Consider the following 19,954-nt stretch of genomic DNA (forward strand, 5'->3'; position numbering starts at 1 on the left):
ACATTGGGCAAAATATGAAAATGGTGAGGTTTGGTTTGAGAAGGGTTGGCATGAAGTTGTCAGATACTACTCTTTAGATCACGGCCATTTGGTGGTGTTCAAATATGAGGGAACTGGAACTTGTTACTTTAATGTGAACATTTTTGACAAGAGTGCATTAGAATAGACTACCCTCTTCGTAGAAACATCCAACAAAATTAATGATGATTCTGATTCAGTTGAAATCTTGCATGAGAAGCCTCCTCTGCCTAAAGTAATGAGCCGAAAACCGCCATTATCATCTTCTATTCGCCCTTGCAAGAAAATTAGAGCTGAAGAAGCTGAAAGGACGTCTAATCAGAAAAAAATGCACTCAGATGGGAATAAGCTATTGTCCATGAAAGCAGAACCGAATCTTATCAAGCTTGAATCAGAAGGTAGCTCCTGTTTTATTCTTGTCGTCTATCATTATGATGTCATATTTACTATGATCTATCAGGGACAACACTTGAAGGAGCTATAACGTGTTCTCTCTTTATAGCAAACATGAAAAATTGTCTGTGAGTTTTGTCGTTAGTCTTGTCCTTAGACTCATGCTTACGTTTCTGCAGAAACCGCGGGTAGGAGCAATTTTTCCACTAAAAAAAGTCCAAAATCCTTGGCTATTAAAAAACAAAAGGAGAAACCACTGACTTGGGATGAGAAGGACAGAGCTTTACAGAGAGTCAACACTTTCACCGCCAAAAATCCCTATTTCAAAATTGTCATGCAACCAGCATATGTCAAGAGCTCTTTGGTAAGTTTCTAGAGAAATGCAAATGAAATGCATTGAATCTAGCTTTCCCACAATTTTCTGCTAAAAGAAAGAAGGAAAAGTTGAGTTGTTAGTTGCTAACCTAATTAAAAAAATTGCAGAATGTACCGGCAAATTTTGTGAATCAGTATTTGAAGCAGAAGAAAGAAGGAGCAGTTCTTCTGCGGGTTTCAGATGGTAGAACTTGGCGTGTGAAGTGCAATAGGGAAGAAGGAAAGCAGTACAAGTTCCGCCTCAATAGAGGGTGGCCCTGTTTTGCAAAAGACAATAACTTAGAAGTGGGTGATGTGTGTGTTTTTGAACTCACGAACACCATTAACATCTCCTTCCTAGTTCATGTTTTTGGAAATTCTGGGAATCCATATGACTGAAAATACCAAGGTATGACAACGTTCTTCCCCTATGAGATTCTGTTCTAATGATTCTGGCTAGTACACATGTAACGTCATGCAGATTGTAACATGTTACTTCCTCAAGCTACATACTGAGGAGGAGGGAGATTCTGGTCTGACGATACAACTGGGGAAGGACAAGACTATGGCCTGTGAAGTTTCATTTGTCAGCTTTATGTGAACAATTTACATGGCAAGTTCTCTGCAAGTAAAGACAATGAACTTGCTTTTTGTTTGTATAGGTTATTTCATGGCGAGTTCTGTGCAAGTAAACTTTTGTTGATGATGATTGTGAAACTGAGGACCTGGATCATGTTTTAGAAAATGTTCACTAGCTCAATCCATTTAGCAGCTTATTCTCCCTAATGCCTTTTGTCCTGACTTCTTTAACCTGCCTTATAAACGATGAATGATAGCTAATCTTTATGGACATCATAGAAGCCAAAGTTGGGGTACTTTGTTTCGTTGGAAATTATGGGAGGCAGGAAATACGCCTCCAGGATTCGCGAACGAGGATTTGTTAGCCATAGTCCAACATCCACAGTTCAAATACAATAAACATCCGTTCGTTATGGACAATTGTATAATATATACTGCGTTCGTTTAACTAATTTGATTAGATTAAAGAAGTTAGGTAAGCTAATTAATTATAAAAAAGGTGACACGTTTTTTCTAAAACACCATAATTATCTTTCTTAATACCCCTTCTTCTCCCTTTTCTATTTGATTATGGTTGAGGGAGTATTCATTGTGATAATTTAAAAAAAAATGTTAAATATGATAAATGGGTCTTATATTTAGGATCAAAACTAACTTAACAATTAGGTCTTATATTAAGAATCGGAAGAGTGTATATATATATATATATATTTATGAAAAATGATCGAGTTGAGTCGGTGAGAATCTAAGATTTTTTTCGCAAATTCTCGATCCGTTTAGAAAGTTGGAAGTGTTCATAGTAATTTTTTGAAAGAATCATACTATAAAAAATTATATGTTGATTTTATAAATAACAAAATTGAGTATTTTATTATTTTATTTAAACATATTGAAGACCTGAGGCTATTATAGCCATTTAATATTTGATATTTTTTATTTTTATATTGTTTATTATTTAGTTTTTGGCAAAAATATTAATTTTACATTATTTTTTTAAATATAAATTTATGTTTTATTAACGTGAAACACCGTTAAAGTTGGAATCCAATAATATGAAAATGGCTAAAGTATACTCTTAGTCTTTTAATTTTATATAAGGTTTTATTTTGATCCTTTAACTTTAAAAAGTAAATTTTTAATCATCCAACCCTAAAACTGTTAACAAAAAATGATAATATTGAACTCCTAAATGTTGATAAAATATTACTAAGTGTTGACATATTAGGTTTAATATTCAAAACAACTATGATTGTTATAAAAAATTATTATTTAAGACTAATAATTTTAGAGTTAAAGAACTAAAAGTATAGTTTTTAAAATTAAAAAATTAAAATAAAATTTTGTATAAAATTAAAAGATTAAAAGCATACTTTAACGTATGAAAATTAATTTTCATGAGTGAAGTTAAAGTAATATAAATATAAATATCTAAATCATTAGATTTATTCTACTTTTATTTTTTTGCTTGAAATCTCCAATATTCCCAGTTCCTAGGATCCAAACAGGAAGCGTCTGTCCTTGCAAGCACTCGATCCGCACTCAAGGACTCCGTTCGCCGCCGGTGGGCACCGTCCCGTGTTTTGGCCGTGCTTTTGCTGCGGGTAACACTCCCCCCCCTCTTCCTTTTTGTGTTAATTTGTGTTTTTTCTCATTCGTAGTCGAGGTTTGAACAAAGGGGTAGCGAAACTGAGGCCGTCGAAGAAGGATGCAAATAGGGGAGATACAGGGGATGTAAATCATTGTAAAAGGAAGCTGAGTGGGAGATAGAATCATGCGATGGGGAATTAGGTTTCGAAGTATTAATGGGGACCAATGAATCGGGACTGTGGTTCGTAGATGTTATGTGTTAGGTTTGTTAGGTTTTTGTAATTAGGGACTGTGAACAACATAAATGGAGAAGAATGGTTTATTGATGATTGATTTTTTCTATAATAGCAGCAGGGATTTAATCGTATGTTTTAAGATATTGCTGTCTGTCATCCAGTTTTTATGCTCTCTCTATATATACTAATGTATTTAGAACATTTTCTATTTGTCTTAAAAAACTATTAATGGAAATGTGGTTTGAAAGGGAGGAATAGCTTGTGTAATGGAGTTTTATAGTCATATTTGTTGATTGTTAATTTTTTTCTTTTATATGAAGTTTCTCAAGGCAGGCATATTGCAAAGCATGAATCTGATTGATATACTCCTTTGTTGTATGGTGAATGAGTTCAAATGGTTTCAATTAGGTTTCTGGATGTGTAGGCTACTGTAATTGATTCAGTCAACGAGGCTTTCTATTGCTTAGCTTAATTGTTGGAAGCATTAAGAATATCCATTTGCTGTTTTATGAATTACACAAGCAGATTCACACTATTACGATTTGGTTGATCAGGGTTTTGGAAATTCATGACAATTTGGAAGGAGTCCTTATACTTTTGCTAATGTAGAATTGGTGTAAAACTATGATGACTAAGAGTAATTAAACCAAAATGAAATTTTGTATCCTTTATTTCTTTTGCTGTGGTTAATATCAAAAATTGCATCTCTATACTTGAGCTTTGATGCCATCCTTAACTCTTGAACATTTTCATTTCACAGAAATTCGGTCAACAGCCTTGCCATAATGGCTGCAATGTTAGCTCGGAAATCACTTCTTGCTCTTCGCTCTCGACAATTGGTGAGATAAATAATTGTGTCCTAATTCAAGAAGAATTGCCTGTCATCGTGCACTCATCTTCTTTATAACCTAGCTGAAAATCAGCTTATTATTATTTCTAAAATTAAAACTATAATATTTTACACATTTTGTGGTTGTTAGAAAATTTTTTATTTCCAAATCACTCACCCCCCTCTCCAAAAAAAAAAAACTGCAAGTGCACTTACACTCACATGGAAGGAACGTTTGTGATGGCAAAAATCATTTGCTTCTTTACTTTCATTGAGCCCAAAGTATGGGCAAATTTCTTGCTTCTTCTTTTGGGTTCTAATCCCTTTATATGGCCATTCTGACTTAATGAATCATTGTTATGGTTGATGCTTCTAAATATATGAATTGTTGTTCTTGTAGGCTACTAATATTTAACATGCATTCATCATTTTTATTCTTCATGTTTAGGCTGTGGCAGGTCAAGGGTTGCAAGGTCCCCAAAATTATGGCTTGCAATTAAGTGCTCATTCATACTCTACCAAAAAAGGTTTGTCATTATCCTATTCATGCATGTGCAAATGATTTATGCATTCTCATAGAAACAGTTTTTCATTGTGATTGTCAGTTTACATCTGCTACTCTTGTGTAAATTTGCAAACACTGCGTGATCCATAAACTTAACCTTCTGGTGCAAAAATTGCAGATGATGAAGAAAGAGAGCAACTTGCGAAGGAAATATCCAAGGATTGGAGTTCTAGTAATTATTTGAAAGCCCTGTGTTCTCAGTTTTAGTTTTCTTTTTTTTACTGTCACATAAGTGAATGATTGTTGACGTCAATGGCAGTCTTTGAACGCAGCATCAACACACTATTTCTCACTGAAATGGTTCGAGGTTTAAGTCTGACACTGAAATACTTCTTTGAGAAAAAAGTTACTGTAAGTGTCTTCTAAAGTCATTCTCTGTCAAAGATGTTGTGTGGGATGTAATTACAATCATAATTTCATAATGCAGATAAATTATCCATTCGAGAAGGGCCCATTGAGCCCTCGTTTCCGTGGTGAACATGCACTCCGACGATATCCTTCTGGAGAGGAACGATGCATTGCTTGCAAGCTCTGTGAAGCTGTAAGCTTTTGAAAATTTAGAGCAATAATTTTGAGTTTGACAATGGTCCTTTGAAGTGCATATCAGCAAAATAGCATATATTGTATGACTGTTTTCTTCCCTGCTTTTTCTTTAAAACTGGACCACACGGATATGATTGCTATGTAGTGCATGGTTATTTTGTTGATGCTGTTAAAAAGAGATAAAGGCTTGTAAAGGAAAGTCTGGTCAACAAGGGTCTTGATCAAACAAGACCTGAGGTCTGTACTATCCAAAAGAATAAGTCACTAGGTCTCACATGGTGTCTCTGGAAATCTTTGCTGTTTGTTATATATTGACGACAAGTCTGTACATTTTGTCAAAAAGTTTAAGTGCTTATTTTATCGAATATGTATATTCTTCTATAACATGATATTAACTTTAATTTAATGTGTCTTTCCTTCAAGTCTGTCTTTAATAGTATATGGTACTATTGTATCCTTACTCCTTTATACTGGCTTGGCTGCTGTAAAATCTTTGTATAACTTACAGAATGTAATTTTATCAGATATGTCCGGCACAAGCAATCACAATTGAAGCTGAGGAGAGAGAAGATGGCAGCCGTAGGACAACAAGGTGAAAGACCTTCCCTGCCTCCCCCACCCCTCCCAAACACACGCACACACACACACACACCACCAGGGGAAAAACAGAAAGAAAGAAACCACCCCTCCTCTCCCTCTAGCCCTTTTTCTGCCCTCTCTGAATTGTCAAGTTTTTCAGGTATGATATTGACATGACGAAGTGCATCTACTGCGGATTTTGTCAAGAGGCATGCCCCGTTGATGCCATTGTTGAAGGGCCAAACTTTGAATTTGCTACGGAAACTCACGAGGTTTCTTCACCCCTTTCATTCTGATTTTTCTAACTGCTGTCTGATAGCATACTGCATGGGATTATTTTTCTTTCTTCCCTCATTCATTATTTTTTCATGTTTAACTATTTATAGGAACTTCTATATGACAAAGAGAAGCTACTTGAGAACGGGGACCGATGGGAAACTGAGATTGCAGAGAACCTGAGATCTGAAAGCCTGTATCGCTGATTGCTCTGTTGTGTTGTTCCTTTAATGATCGTTCCATATTAACTAAAAAGTATTGAGAAATAAAGGATCTGGGGATGGTCTGGAAAACTTACATGTATTCTGTGTTGCTGCAGTAGCTTGTTATTGAATTAGATCTGCCGTTCCGTTGCTAGTTTATGTACAATTGTTCCGAGACGGACCTCTATGAAATTTTGAACAGGCGATAAGATTTCCCTTATGCAGTTGGGAATTAAGAAATCTAATAAACCGATGTAGCCACTGATTGCTCAAGTTTCATTGATCCCTGCAAGCACTACCACTCAGGATGTGTAAGAGCACTTACTATTACTAGCCATTTGCTTTGTTATTGCCGTTGTATGCCGACCATTGTGCTGCTCGATATGCATGGTAAGTTATAGTCTCATAGAGAAGGACAAGGCATTGAGTTAAGATGAGTAAGTTTAGAGATGGTCAATTTCTTTCTGAAGGAAAACCAGCGAATGGGTCGATTTTTTCTTCTTCATAATGTCCTTTGTAAAATCAAGTAATCACAAACAGCTGTGAATTTGGCATTATGATCAGAGTTCTTGGTTTTTTTGTGGCAATAAAACCTTGCTGCAAGAAAGTCAGGCTCCATTGCTGGGATGCGTCTATTTTTTGAAAATTGCAAATTCTGCTGATTTTAACAAATGGGATAATTAAACTTTTGATTCCTCCATTTTGTTTCCATAATCAGTTTAGTCATTGAAATGTAATTTTTATCAATCAAATTTTGAAGGTTTCGTGCAAAATTTCATATGTTCATTTGCCCCTATCATGCGAGCAATTTTTTTTTTTTGTGGCTATTCATGAAGAGGTTGTTATCCTTGAGTTCGTAGTTTCACCACATATTTAAAATTATGTCTTCAAACCCTAAGATATGATGATTATGACTTTAGAAATTTTGATAAAAACTAAATTTTAGAGATTGAATCAATAATTGAGACAAATTTAAGAGGAATGGGTACAGTACACGGATCAAAAGTAATTACTAAATTTTAATTAGTGAATTTCGTAATGGTAAGTCTCATCTTTAAGACCTGTTAAAGAAACTGAGAAATAAACCCCTTGAAATGACCGTATGGTTTAACATAGAATCAAACTCTTGCTTTCTTCACCGACGTTGCATCATCGTCTATTTTAGCAACCATGTCATTGATTAGATCATCAATCATGTCTTTGTTAACAGGCACATAGCACAGGGTCATGGAGCACATCATCATGTGTCCTAGTCATCACCCAACTCAGTGACCATGTCATAGTAAGTATTCGGGTATTCATCCCAATCAACAAACAGGTCATCATTTTTGGCCTAGTCATAATCCACGTCATTAGCCATGTTGCGTATCCTAGCATTGATGTCCTAGTCATTATTCAATTCACTGGCCATGTCGTCTTCACAACCATGTCGTCTTCCTTTCTAGCCTTACCAGTTACCGTGATAATCATTATCCTTGTCAGCATCCATGAGGTGACAATTTTTGCCTAATTCTGATGGAACCTTTTTTTTTGGTAACAATTCTTTTTTTTTTTTTGGTTGCCCATCTAGTCCACCGGAGCTTTGGTCCGACTACATTTGGATTCAACCCGCGTCGCGCACCTGACTATGATGGGTGAGTCTCCTAATAGGGATTTCTGCATATGCTGAGGCTCGAATTTGAGACCTCGCTTAAGCGATATCAAGCTGCTTACTACTTGGACCAACCCCCATTGGTTTTTTGGTAACAATTCTTTTTTTTGGTACAATTTTTTGGTAACAAGTCTGATGGAACTGGTTGTGTGCATTATATAAATGAAGAGGCCATGGGCCCAAAAAAATTTATATGAAGAGGCCCAAATCATTGGCCCGATTCAATGAGAAGCCCAAACATCTGGTATACGTGGCGGGTAACGAGAGCATCTGGTTTTCTTGCTGTTTCAGCTATCGACCTCTTCGTTGCAGACTGCTACGGGGCAACAAATACAGACGCAATCCAATTCTGTCCCTTCCCAGATCAAACATCACAACTTCCCCCTCCAAATTCCAAATTTGGGGTAATGTTACGGTTCCCGCTATTCTGTTTCATATCTGATTTTTGATCGTGTTAGTTCCCTATAGTTTCGTAGTTTGTGCGCCATTTTGTCACTGGTTTTGTTGTCTGGAGAGCAGAGGACCCCCAATATAATTTCAAAGTTCAATTTTTTTTTAATGTCTGGTCAGTTCTTTTGTGGCTATTGCCTCTCCTTGATTTTGGCAGCGGAAATGACGCTTTGGTGGACTGTCAAAGTGGGTTTACTTGATTCCTGTCTCTTCCTTCTAAATAAGAGCATGATTAGTGTTAGTATCACAAGATTTATTATAATCTTTGTCGTGTTCTTGTAGTAATAATTGGCATTAGGTTTCGTCTTTCAGTCTTTGTCGTGTTCTTGTAGTAATAATTGGCATTAGGTTTCGTCTTTCAGTTTTGATTTCGTTGGTTCGGATTTAGAAATTCAGTGAAGATTACTTTTTAAGTATAAATAAATTCATGTTAACTATTTTCCTCTCTGTATAAGTTGAAGAACTTTTTGTTGCCCTTCGGTACTGTTTGTCAGTTAACTTGCCTTCTGCTCAGTCACATTCATACAACTGGCTTGTCAATTTTTGTGAGCTATCCTTGGTACTTGAGCCACGTTGTTATTTCCTCTTTCAGGGTGCTTGGACGCTTGATCAACTGCTGTGAAAGTATCTCTATATAATTAAAGATGGTATAGTGGTTGATATTCGTTTCAGAGAAGTCATTTATTACTCTTATTATTTTTTGGGGGTGAAAGGGCAAGCAAAGCTTGAGATAAGTCAAAAGTCAGGGGACACCAGCGTACTTACTTCAATATTGGTTTCCCCATCAAAACAGACAGATGGATCAGTAACAGAAAAGTCATTTTTCTCATCGCATGTCTTGGGCCATTTTATTCCGCAACTTCTTAATATCAATTACTTCAATATTACTGATTAGGCATCATTTCCTTGCAAAATCTCTCTTGACAAGTGCTATTATCTGTGTTAACATATCCATTCAGTCTTATTCATTACTTGTAAACTTTGCAGTTTTTTGAGGGATATGGTTATCATGGGACATCGTTTGAGCAGACATATCGATGTTACCCTGCATCTTTCATCGAAAAGGTCAGCGTTATTTGTAATCTTGGTATTTAATCAGTTGATATTCTCGAGTTCCATGTGCAATCTTTGTATTTAATCAGTTGATAATCTTGAGTTCCGGCTCCAATTTTGGCAGTGTCAAATGTGTTGAATATATTGCTTCTGATGAGCTTAAATCAAAATTCACTTTGAACTCTGGTGGGCATAAATAAAAAGTTCAAAAATGAAGCATTTACCTTTTGGGTAGATGTCAAAGGTTTGGGTGGATGTCAAAGGTTTGGCGTTATTGGGAACATAATTTTAGATTTAATATGGTGAAATGAAGTGGTAGGCGCAGTCATCAAGCAAGCCCTAAGACATCTTGATATAAAACCCAACCATTCCCTCTCATTCATGCATGCTTATGCCGAACATCATGGTTGGAAGTAAAGACTTGGAGGGGCATTGGTAAAGTGGAAGGTTGAAAAACAATAGACCAAATTTGAACAAAGAAAAGCCTGATGATATTAGCTTGTAATGTCATTATTAATCTATAATAGCTAATATGAAAAAGTCGCAGTTTTCTTAAAACCTAGTGCTACTTGAATAAAGTAGAGGCTAATTACTTTCATTCTGTCTTCATTAATCTTGCAGCCCCAAATTGAGAGTGGTGACAAAAGTAAGTTTCTATGTTCATGGAATTTCTAGTTTTTGGATTATCTCATTGTTTTCTTCCTGCTAAAGTCAATTTATTTCTTTTTGTACTTCAGTTATAATGCCTCCTTCAGCCCTTGACCGTCTAGGTTTGTTGTTTCAATTTGATCTTCTTCAATTTTGTCATATGTTGTCTGCTCATCCTGTTCTTTTTCTTTTTGGGGCATCTACTTGATGTGGAAAGGGGGCTAATGTTGAATTTATCTTGCAGCATCTTTGCATATTGATTATCCAATGTTGTTTGAACTTCGGAATGATGCTGCTGAGCGAGTTTCTCATTGTGGGGTTTTGGAATTCATTGCAGAGGAAGGCATGATTTATATGCCATACTGGGTAGGCTTTTAAAAGTAATTGTTTGAGGATATGCTTGTTATAGCTAGTATGGTTCTCTGAGGTTCTATTTTGTTGTGCACTACTCCTTGATTTTTTTGATGCAGATGATGGAGAACATGCTTTTACAAGAGGGAGACATTGTTAGAGTGAAGAATGTGACACTTCCAAAGGGTACATATGTTAAGTTACAACCCCACACGAAGGATTTCTTGGATATTTCCAATCCGAAAGCTATGTGAGTTGCTATATATGCGGTTATGAGATTAGTCATATGTGTCCATTCATATTATCTTTGAAAGACATATCCACGCTGTTTGAAGTAAGTGCAACACATGCTTTTCGTGCCTTGGTTCACTTTTCAAGTCGCCATCCATCATACACCTTTGGTTTTTCATTTAATTTAATTTGCACTAGTTGGTGGATTTTAAAATTTGAAAACCGCATCTGAAACTAACCAAAACTTGGTATACCAATAGTTTGATGATAGTTTACTGAGAGATGAAGTAGCTTTTATTTGACAATACATACAGCCCGACACTCTCACCTACTATGTTGCTACCTCGTCTTTCCCACATCTCTAAGAAAGCTTACCAGGCAGCCGTTTCCTTCCTTGCAACATCTTTACTTCATACTAATTACCTCATTATCTTGCTTCTTCCTGTTGTTGGCTTCTACCGTCCTTTTTTTTGTTGTTTTTTGTATGAAATAAAAATGGGCTTTGAAGCTTTCAGTTCAGGCATTGTCCTTTTGTATTGTCCTCTTAGACGTTAATGATGCTATTCTGTTTCTTAGTATTAACTGTTCTTTTAAAATTGAAACGGACTGGAGTTTGTAATATTATTTGGTACGCCGTTATCCTTTTTATTTTATTTTTTTTTTTTTACACTTTGTTTTTTATTTGACTGTATTTTGCCATGCAGCCTGGAGACAACTTTGAGAAATTTTTCCTGCTTGACTGCTGGAGATAGCATCATGGTGGCATACAACAACAAAAAATATTACATAGATATTATAGAAACCAAGCCTGCCGATGCAATAAGCATCATTGAGACAGACTGTGAGGTTGACTTTGCTCCTCCCTTGGATTACAAGGAACCTGAGAAGCCCACTGCACCACGTTCTGCAAGCAAGGCATCAGACAAAGGTACCATATTGTTCTGTTTAATGTTTGTTTCTACCTTAATCACCCCCGTTTCTCATGGGATGGATTCCTCCTCAGTATTTGTATTTGTTTTCTTTTGGCTGTCTCATTTTGGAACTGTTATTTTCTCTTAAACAAGTTTAGAAGCTTGTAAAATGAATGATTCTGTAAATTGCAAATAATTTACACGTTTTAAAATAAGGAATATCTTTTATATGGTATATTAGGGTTGATATATCTATCTGTCCGTTACTCAAGTGCTGTAGGCTTGAGTTGTATTGGGAGAAGGGCATAGAGAAATTATTCATTTTTTATGCATGGGACCGCTGACCATCTGTTTGCAAGTTGTTAATTCTATTGCTGAAGTGAAAATTGATTTTTCCTTTTTTAGCCTGAGACGAATTGAATCATCTATTGAATCACCTATGTGTAGTAATACCCCATGAGGCCATGCAATATTTGCTATCTTGTTGAAGATTTGAGAACCATTTATTTCTCCTTATAGTTGAGGATGCCCCGGCTGAAACCGAGCCTAAATTCAACCCATTTACTGGAACTGGGAGACGCTTGGATGGAAAACCCTCAAAGAATCCACTTTCTTCAGACTCTTCTTCGGGTTCTAAGGATGGGAGACCTGAGGTTCGAACTGGAAGTCCACTGGCTTCTGCAGCGTCTAGTTCCCAGAGCAATGCTGGTCAATCTCAGAAGAAGCTTGTGTTTGGGTCAAATGCCAACCGATCTAAAGACACTGGAAAGGTAACTTAGGTTCTTCGCATTAGTGCAAATCATTTGCTGATGGTAGTTACGTTTTGGTAATCAACCAGAAAAATTGTTATATAGACCCTGTCTTATAAACGATTCTAAACAATCATGAAGAGACATGTTAGTATGTCAGGCATATCTCAATAGGGCCTCACTTAGCTCCCTTAATAATTTGGCTTGGTTTCGTAATTCAGTTACACCCAAGTTTCTCTGGATCAACAGACTGCTAAATTCTTCATCTTCTGTACTAAGCAGGAAAAAGAGGCGAAACAGGAGCCATCTCAACAGAAAGAAGAACCAAAATTTCAGCCTTTTACGGGGAAAAAGTATTCCCTCCGAGGCTGATGAATATATATGATATGAATTTAACATTTTACAGTCATTTATTTCATTGGATGCTGTGGGGAGCAAAGGATATAGCAGAACTATTTATTGTTTCTTGTGTAATTAATTAAAGGATAGGACCTTAGGATGCCACAAGAGACTTAGAAGCTGGCCTGCTTGTGAAACGCTTGACGAGTCTTTAAGCTAAGCTTTAAAGAATGGTTCATGTTGTGTTGGGTCGCACTAAGCTGCCCACTGCTGCTTTTCTCACATTGATTGGTGAGAGGTGAAGATTGCGTTTCCGCTCTCAAATGTCGTGAAGACTGGGAACTTTGGCAACTCCCTACAATTCTAACAGATTTATCTCGTATATTATAAAATTATCTTTAAAAAGTTCATTCAAACATTCTCTTAATGTGATATCCCAAAAAAGCGATACAGAAATAAACTTTCTGCAGATATTGGTGATATGGTTTGATTAATAATAGATATATTTATGTGTCAAATTACGTGAGTTGGGAGGGTCTTGTATGTGGCTGGGGAAATGGGTTTTGACTTGTTAATAATGAGTTCCATTTTATTAATTAGGTTAAAGTGTATTTTTCATCTTTTAACTTTGTATAAGGTTTTAATTTAGTTTCCTGATTTTAAAAGTATCTTTTTTGTCTTTTAACTTTAAATTTTTTTTTAAAAATAATGATATTAAGATCTTAAATGTTAATAAGATATTTTCAAAAACTAACATATCAAGTTTAATTTTTAAAACATTCATAATTGTTACAAAAAATATATTGAATCTTAATGATTTTAAGGTTAAACAATCAAATAAATATTTTTTAAAGTTAAAAGACTTGTAAAGTTAAAAGACTAAATTTATACTTTAGTCTATCAATTATTTGTGAGCTATTTAATTTGTTTCATACTGTATATTGGTATAAATTACTATAAATATTGACACACCACACGAACACTAATAAAAATTATAAAATATATTATTTAGATGTTATAAATAATAAGTTTTATTTCTTATGCTTAGCGTAATATTTGGGAAAATGTGTTTAGTTTTTTTTTTTGGGGTCCAAAAAATGTGTTTAGTTTATATGATAACAATTTTTGATTTATTGTGGTAACTGCGTACTATTATGAAGTGACAAAATGGTTAGCTAACTCAAATGCTTTAAAAGGCAAACTCTTTTTCTTTTTATGATGGATTATTTATATTGATTATTATTCAATACTCACGATAGAGTTCGCATTGATTCATTTTCTACAGGTCGATCCGTCAATTTTGAAATACGATCCCATAAAACTTTTTAAAGGTATTTTACAATAAAAAATGACTAATAAGCCAATAAAAAATTTCCAGATGCTACATTCATTTTGTAACCATTTTGAATTAGAAGTCACGTGTTCAAAAATGTGGATTATGAAAGGAAGCTGAGGTTGAAATTTTTTTTCCTCACAAAGATATGCATACAAATGAGAAAATGGCAAAAAAAGACCATGAAAATAAAAAAATTACACACAGGGAGGGATCGATTTGTAAATATTGTTGTTAAAACTCGTACGAATATTGTTATGGGTCTTCATTTGCAATTTTACTATTTCAGTGATTTTTTTGGGTCATTTTTGCTATACAAATTAAAAAAGTACTACCTCACCTCAGGTTTTTAATATAAAACTTTATTTGATTTTATTTTGATCCTAAATATAAAACCCTAATTCACTTTGTCTCTCATATTTATATATTTTTTTTAAAGTAGCCCTTCTAATAATGATAATTTTAGTCAATACACTTGATTAACAAGGATATTTTAAGAAAGACAACACCTATTTAAGACAAATAACTAACTCAACTTACTTCTTTAATCTCTTCAAATTAATCAATTGGTTTTTATAATTATAACCGGAGGTAGTACCAAATTTGAATTTAACTAGAAGTTTATATTTTGCCCCAAAAAAATTCTTTTATTTTATATTTGATAAATTATTTGGGACTTATGGGGAATAACAACTATCAACTATAAGTATATGTTGATATATTAACAATAAAATTCACAATAATGTAAATATATGATATTTGCTACAAGAAACAATCCTTTCTACAAGTCAATATCTTGAACAACACGACTTTCTTTGCGAGCAGACCCCACCGAAGAAAATAGTACAAATTGGAAGAGCACGATTCGGTGCTCGACTCTCCTCTCGTTAAATTAAACAACAGTTAAATTTCTTTCCACGCGCAGTTGCTTCCCTTCTGGGCTGGACCAAAGAACAACGTTTCACAGAATGAAAGAAGTTAAGCGAGACTTCATCTGCAAGTAACCCTATGCATAAGTTACAAATCCCATCTCCCTTTTTGCCGTTTTATTAGAAGGAGACCACTTAAATTTGCTTCATGGACTCCAAGGATCTGCGCTTCATAACAGACCAATCTGTTTTCTCTATTGTTCGATCGGGGGACCTTGATGGGCTCACGCATATCCTTGACCAGCTGAAAAAGGAAGAATCTTTAGATGGGTTCTCGGTGTCTGATCTCATGTGCCTACAGAACGATGCTGGTGAGACGCCTTTGTACATCGCTGCAGAGCATAATCTCTGCGAGGTGTTCAGCTACTTACTCAAGCTTTGTGACTTGGAAGTGGTGAAGATGAGGTCCAAGTCTGATATGAACGCGTTTCACGTAGCAGCAAAACGTGGCCATCTGGGTATTCCTCTTTTGCGTGTGTGTGTTGTTTGTGTCCTTTTGGTTCTCATAAGTGTCAAATCCTTTGTGATGGCTTATTGAGCTATATTAAATGGCAACATGAAAATATTAATGGATTAGACGGCTTGCCGAGGGCATTGACTTAACTTTCATAATTCAATATTTAATGTTTCTTAATGTTGGTTAATTCGTTTGACATTTAAGGTTAACCATGCAATTTGTCTACTTGAGTCTTGAATAATCAAGGATGTGTCTTCTTTGATGTTATTTCTTCTCTTTCATAATTTTCTTCCCGAAATGCTCAAGTGACAGTGATGAATGCCATGCATTTGATGATCTTAAGTTAACATTACTTACAAAATGACTCTCATATATAAGTTATTATAATACTAGGTTAGTTGCAGTTTGTACGCCAAATTTTATAAGAATACATAAAACAGATTTGATAATTGTTACTGCAATGTTGGTGATAATCGAGGATTTCGATTATGATACACAAAAGTTGTCAATCTTTTTCCAGGTATTGTGAGGGAGTTTTTGCGTACTTGGCCTGAAGTTTGTGAGTTATGTGACTCCTCAAACACTAGCCCCTTGTATTCAGCTGCTGTTCAAGACCATTTAGACGTGGTGAATGCTATCTTGGATGTTGATGTCAGTTCAATGATGATTGTTAGGAAAAATGGAAAAACTGCTCTGCACAACGCTGCTAGGTACGGCCTCCTTCGGATTGTGAAAGAACTTATTGAACGAGATCCAACAATTGTCTGCATCAAAGATAAGAAAGGTCAAACTGCCCTGCATATGGCTGTAAAAGGACAGAGTCCTTTAATGGTGGAGGAGATATTGCAAGCTGATGCCACTATTCTGAATGAACGTGATAAGAAGGGTAATACAGCTCTACACATAGCTACACGCAAAGGCCGTTCACAGGTCAATTTCACATTCCATTGAATCTGAGTTGCACGCTTGTTACCATTTTTGCTTTTTTCTATTAATGAGTCCAATCTTTCCAAGGGTTGTATTGATTGTCTGTGACGGGCTATCTCCTCTACATTATCCTGCTGTAGCTTCTTTACTTCATGCTACTGTGTTTTCCCTTTTTTGATTTCAGATTATATTTTATGTCTTGGCTGATAGGGAAGGGGTTACGTAGATTTAACATGTGGGTTTTTGAACAAACTCTGCATGCATTTATTAATCACCAAACTGTTCTTGAGCTGTACTATTTTTCCTTGCAATGATGTTTTGCTCCTGCTCTTTATGTGTGCCTCAATTCACGCAAGGTTCTCTGTATGTCAGATAGTAAGCCTTTTGCTCATCTACAAAGCTATGGATGTGAACGCCATCAATAATCAGCAAGAAACAGCATTGGATTTGGCAGATAAACTGCAGTATGGAGCTACAGCTTTGGAAATCACGGAGGCCCTTGAAGACTGTGGTGCCAGGTATGCCAGGCATGTTGGGAAAGTGGATGAAGCTATGGAACTCAAAAGAACTGTGAGTGATATAAAGCATGAAGTGCAGTCACAACTCATACAAAATGAAAAAACTCGCAGAAGAGTGTCTGGTATTGCTAAGGAACTGAAAAAACTTCATAGAGAAGCAGTTCAAAACACCATAAATTCTGTCACAGTTGTTGCTGTTCTTTTTGCCTCAATAGGATTCTTGGCTATCTTCAATCTTCCTGGCCAATATATAAAGGATGGAGCCGAGTCAGGGAAGGCTCACATAGCTGATAAGGTTGCTTTCAGATCTTTTTTTCTTCTAAACGCTACATCTCTCTTCATTTCTCTAGCTGTTGTTGTAGTTCAGATCACTTTGGTAGCATGGGACACTGGGGCTCAAAAGCAGGTCGTTTCAGTGGTGAACAAGATGATGTGGGCTGCATGTACGTGTACTTGTGGGGCTTTTCTTGCAATAACTTTTGTTGTTGTTGGAGATCAAACATGGATGGCTATTACCATAACTATTTTTGGTGCACCAGTTCTAGTTGGGACCCTAGCAAGCTTGTGTTACTTTGTGTTTAGACAACATTTTGGAATTAATTTCTGCAGCGGTTCACGTAGACGCATCAAGAGAGCAAGTGGAAGCAAGTCTTTATCATGGTCTTACTCTGCAAAGATATCTGATTTGGAGCGATATGATTCTGACATGGAGAAGATCTGTGCTCTTTAGACCAAATGGTTCATCACAGAACAGCCCTGTTTCTGCCTTAGAACTGGAACTCATCTTGCCGCTTCGAATTTTTTCATGTGAAATTAGTCACGAGAGATCCCTAGGTATAGAACATGAAAGCATGCACTTTTTGGAGGATCTATGTTGAGCAGTTTTACGTGTCTGTCCATATTTAATTTCCCTTTGTTATTTAGTAGGAAGTTCGGTGTGTTTTATTCATCATCAGTGTTGAAGATCAGGACTTGAATTTAGGTTTCTGTATATGAAAGAATGAAAAGGTTGTCCGATGCGTATGCTGTTGGTAGATATGATCTCATGTGAAAGAAAAAGTTCTCAGAGCTTAACATAATCAGTGTCATTTTAAACAAAACTTTAACATGCATCACTCTAATCCTAAGAGTGTTTTATGTCCTATTTATAAATCACATTATTAATTTAAACATATAAATATACAATTAAACTCTTTATTTATTATTCATGGGAACAAGCTAAGTATAGAATATACATTAAATAGGAGTAAAGTTGGAAAGTTATTAAATTTTAAGAAATACTACCTCCGGTCCTAATTATAAGAGCTGATTGATTAATTTGAGGAGATTAAGAAAATAAGTTAAGTTAGTTATTTGTCATAAGTAGGTGTTGTCTTTCCTAAAATATTCTTACTAATCAAGTTTATTGGCTAGAACTACCATTATTAGAGGGATTACCTTAGGAAAAAATGAACAAATATGAGAGACAAAGTGGATTGGGTTTTATAATTAAGACCAAAATAAAAGTCAAACGAGGTTTTATATTAAGGACCGGAAATAATAGTGAAGATTGTTAAAATTTTTTTAATGAATTTAATTTTTTTTGGGAGGGGAATATGAAGAAAAGGTTTAGATAATTAAATTCTAGGAACCTGCGATAAAATTCAAAAAGTACTTACAAATGTGCAAATGACAAAAAGATGCATATAAACTCTCTTGTCTCTTCTTTATTTCTTTTTCATTTATCTTTAGATAAGATCGTTTCTTCTTAAAATATTAACAGACAATTGACTGAATAAAAAATTGGTAAGATTATGTTAACAAATGAGTTCATTTACCCTTTTCTAAGAGTAAAGAGTTGGATAAGGGAAAAGGTATATTCTTCCTTTGGTGGTGATAATGAGCTGTTATGCATATCGTCTTTTGGTGTCTTCCTAGTCGTCTGAGAAGGCCAAAATACTGAGTGCTTTTCATCTCATAATGCAACAACAACACGCAATTCTATGTCTAAAACTATAAGAAAGTTCACCGTAGGATAATTATGCTTCTCACATTTTAAGTAACCAACCATAGAGAAGCACCCAAGGGGCGCCAAGTTAGCGTCGTCATTTTTCTTACGATTGATTAATGATGATAAATCATGGGATGAGCCCCAACACAGAATAAAAAATGTTTAGTCGCACCTCTACATCTCATGGGCGGCTGTTGGTGACAACGATTTAGGAGTAAATTTATCAAACTGAAACATCGGAAGGAATTTTCTGCTGACTCCGACATGATGGCAATATGCAACTTGGCTTCTATTCCCTTCTTAGTTGTTTTTTCCCCCAAAATTTTCAATTAATGGAACGGAACATATAGATTAGCAAGCCATCAGAAGCGATGGTGATTTTTCCTGCGGCTGCAACGGCAAAAGCAAATTAATGAAAACAGAAACTTAGAGGGACTGTTTTTCTTTAATATATATATTTATAATCGTTTTAACTTTATATAAAATTTTAATATGATTTTTTAATTTTAAAAAATACTACCTCCGGTTCTTAATATAATACCTTGTTTGATTTTTATTTTGATCCTAATTATAAGACTCCGATTCACTTTATCTTTCATATTTATGCATTTTTTTTCTAAAGTAGTCCTTTTAATAATGTTAGTTCTAACCAATAAACTTGATTAGTAAAGATATTTTAGAAAAACAACACATTTATTATAAATAACTAATTTAACTTACTTTTTTAATCTCATCAAATTAGTCAATTAATTCTAATAATTAAGACTTGAGGTAGTATATTTTTAGCTTTTTACTCTTAAAATCGTTAGATTTAAAGAATAATTTTTTATAACAATCATAATCCTTTTAAAAAAATAAACTTAACATATTAATATTTAAGAATGTTTATTATTAGTTTTAAGATTAAAGGACTAAAATATATTTTTTAAAGTTAAAAGATGAAATTAAAAATTTACATAAAATTAAATGACTAAATATATACAGACACAAAACTACCAGGTTAAATCCAATAATTGTATGGTCCAAATGAAACAAATCTCAAGCACGCCTTTTCCATCCACAAACTTTGGATCTCATGCTCCAAAAAAATTTTAAGACCAAGTGATAGAAAATGTGAGACAGAAAAGGCGACTGGAAGGTGACAGTTCCAGTTGAGACTCACATGCTGCGTTAGTTGGCAGGGGTAAAATGTATAACAAAAGGAATTCCACACACCCCCCCCCCCCTTTTTTCCTGAGAGAAACAACGGCAAACG

General features: G+C 35.1%; 4 protein-coding genes across 4 annotated transcripts; all 4 read left to right on the forward strand.

Moving 5' to 3' along the window:
- Positions 1-200: 200 nt before the first annotated feature.
- On the forward strand, positions 201-1,617 carry LOC114741211 (B3 domain-containing protein REM19-like). The gene is made up of 3 exons (XM_028929464.1): positions 201-416; positions 591-775; positions 895-1,617. The coding sequence occupies exons 1-3, from the start codon at positions 257-259 to the stop codon at positions 1,162-1,164; spliced, it is 615 nt and encodes a 204-aa protein (XP_028785297.1). The 5' UTR covers positions 201-256; the 3' UTR covers positions 1,165-1,617.
- Positions 1,618-2,867: 1,250 nt separating this feature from the next.
- Positions 2,868-6,454, forward strand: LOC114741203 (NADH dehydrogenase [ubiquinone] iron-sulfur protein 8-B, mitochondrial). Its single transcript, XM_028929456.1, has 9 exons — positions 2,868-2,945; positions 3,928-4,006; positions 4,445-4,523; positions 4,680-4,733; positions 4,821-4,912; positions 4,989-5,102; positions 5,629-5,696; positions 5,844-5,955; positions 6,070-6,454. The coding sequence occupies exons 2-9, from the start codon at positions 3,953-3,955 to the stop codon at positions 6,163-6,165; spliced, it is 669 nt and encodes a 222-aa protein (XP_028785289.1). The 5' UTR covers positions 2,868-2,945; positions 3,928-3,952; the 3' UTR covers positions 6,166-6,454.
- Positions 6,455-8,125: 1,671 nt separating this feature from the next.
- Positions 8,126-12,906, forward strand: LOC114741205 (ubiquitin fusion degradation protein 1 homolog). The gene is made up of 10 exons (XM_028929458.1): positions 8,126-8,217; positions 8,856-8,910; positions 9,251-9,328; positions 9,938-9,962; positions 10,054-10,086; positions 10,209-10,330; positions 10,435-10,565; positions 11,251-11,474; positions 11,977-12,227; positions 12,489-12,906. The coding sequence occupies exons 2-10, from the start codon at positions 8,908-8,910 to the stop codon at positions 12,576-12,578; spliced, it is 957 nt and encodes a 318-aa protein (XP_028785291.1). The 5' UTR covers positions 8,126-8,217; positions 8,856-8,907; the 3' UTR covers positions 12,579-12,906.
- Positions 12,907-14,807: 1,901 nt separating this feature from the next.
- On the forward strand, positions 14,808-17,783 carry LOC114741204 (ankyrin repeat-containing protein At2g01680-like). Its single transcript, XM_028929457.1, has 3 exons — positions 14,808-15,265; positions 15,785-16,194; positions 16,564-17,783. Exons 1-3 carry the CDS (start codon positions 14,956-14,958, stop codon positions 17,437-17,439), a joined length of 1,596 nt encoding a protein of 531 aa, XP_028785290.1. The 5' UTR covers positions 14,808-14,955; the 3' UTR covers positions 17,440-17,783.
- Positions 17,784-19,954: the final 2,171 nt, after the last annotated feature.

This window comes from Neltuma alba, unplaced genomic scaffold (genome assembly GCF_004799145.2).
Source record: "Neltuma alba isolate B1F8T4 unplaced genomic scaffold, ASM479914v2 tig00003318_pilon, whole genome shotgun sequence".
NCBI classification, from domain to species: domain Eukaryota; kingdom Viridiplantae; phylum Streptophyta; class Magnoliopsida; order Fabales; family Fabaceae; genus Neltuma; species Neltuma alba.

Coding starts and splice junctions, on each gene's coding strand:
- LOC114741211 (XM_028929464.1), top strand. CDS start 257: ATGAGCCGAAAACCGCCATTATCATCTTCTATTCGCCCTTGCAAGAAA. Junction 417..590: donor TATCAAGCTTGAATCAGAAG/GTAGCTCCTGTT, acceptor ACGTTTCTGCAG/AAACCGCGGGTAGGAGCAAT. Junction 776..894: donor CATATGTCAAGAGCTCTTTG/GTAAGTTTCTAG, acceptor AAAAAATTGCAG/AATGTACCGGCAAATTTTGT.
- LOC114741203 (XM_028929456.1), top strand. CDS start 3,953: ATGGCTGCAATGTTAGCTCGGAAATCACTTCTTGCTCTTCGCTCTCGA. Junction 4,734..4,820: donor ATCCAAGGATTGGAGTTCTA/GTAATTATTTGA, acceptor CGTCAATGGCAG/TCTTTGAACGCAGCATCAAC. Junction 4,913..4,988: donor TCTTTGAGAAAAAAGTTACT/GTAAGTGTCTTC, acceptor TTCATAATGCAG/ATAAATTATCCATTCGAGAA.
- LOC114741205 (XM_028929458.1), top strand. Junction 9,329..9,937: donor CTGCATCTTTCATCGAAAAG/GTCAGCGTTATT, acceptor TTAATCTTGCAG/CCCCAAATTGAGAGTGGTGA. Junction 11,475..11,976: donor AAGCAAGGCATCAGACAAAG/GTACCATATTGT, acceptor TTCTCCTTATAG/TTGAGGATGCCCCGGCTGAA.
- LOC114741204 (XM_028929457.1), top strand. CDS start 14,956: ATGGACTCCAAGGATCTGCGCTTCATAACAGACCAATCTGTTTTCTCT. Junction 15,266..15,784: donor AGCAAAACGTGGCCATCTGG/GTATTCCTCTTT, acceptor ATCTTTTTCCAG/GTATTGTGAGGGAGTTTTTG. Junction 16,195..16,563: donor CACGCAAAGGCCGTTCACAG/GTCAATTTCACA, acceptor TCTGTATGTCAG/ATAGTAAGCCTTTTGCTCAT.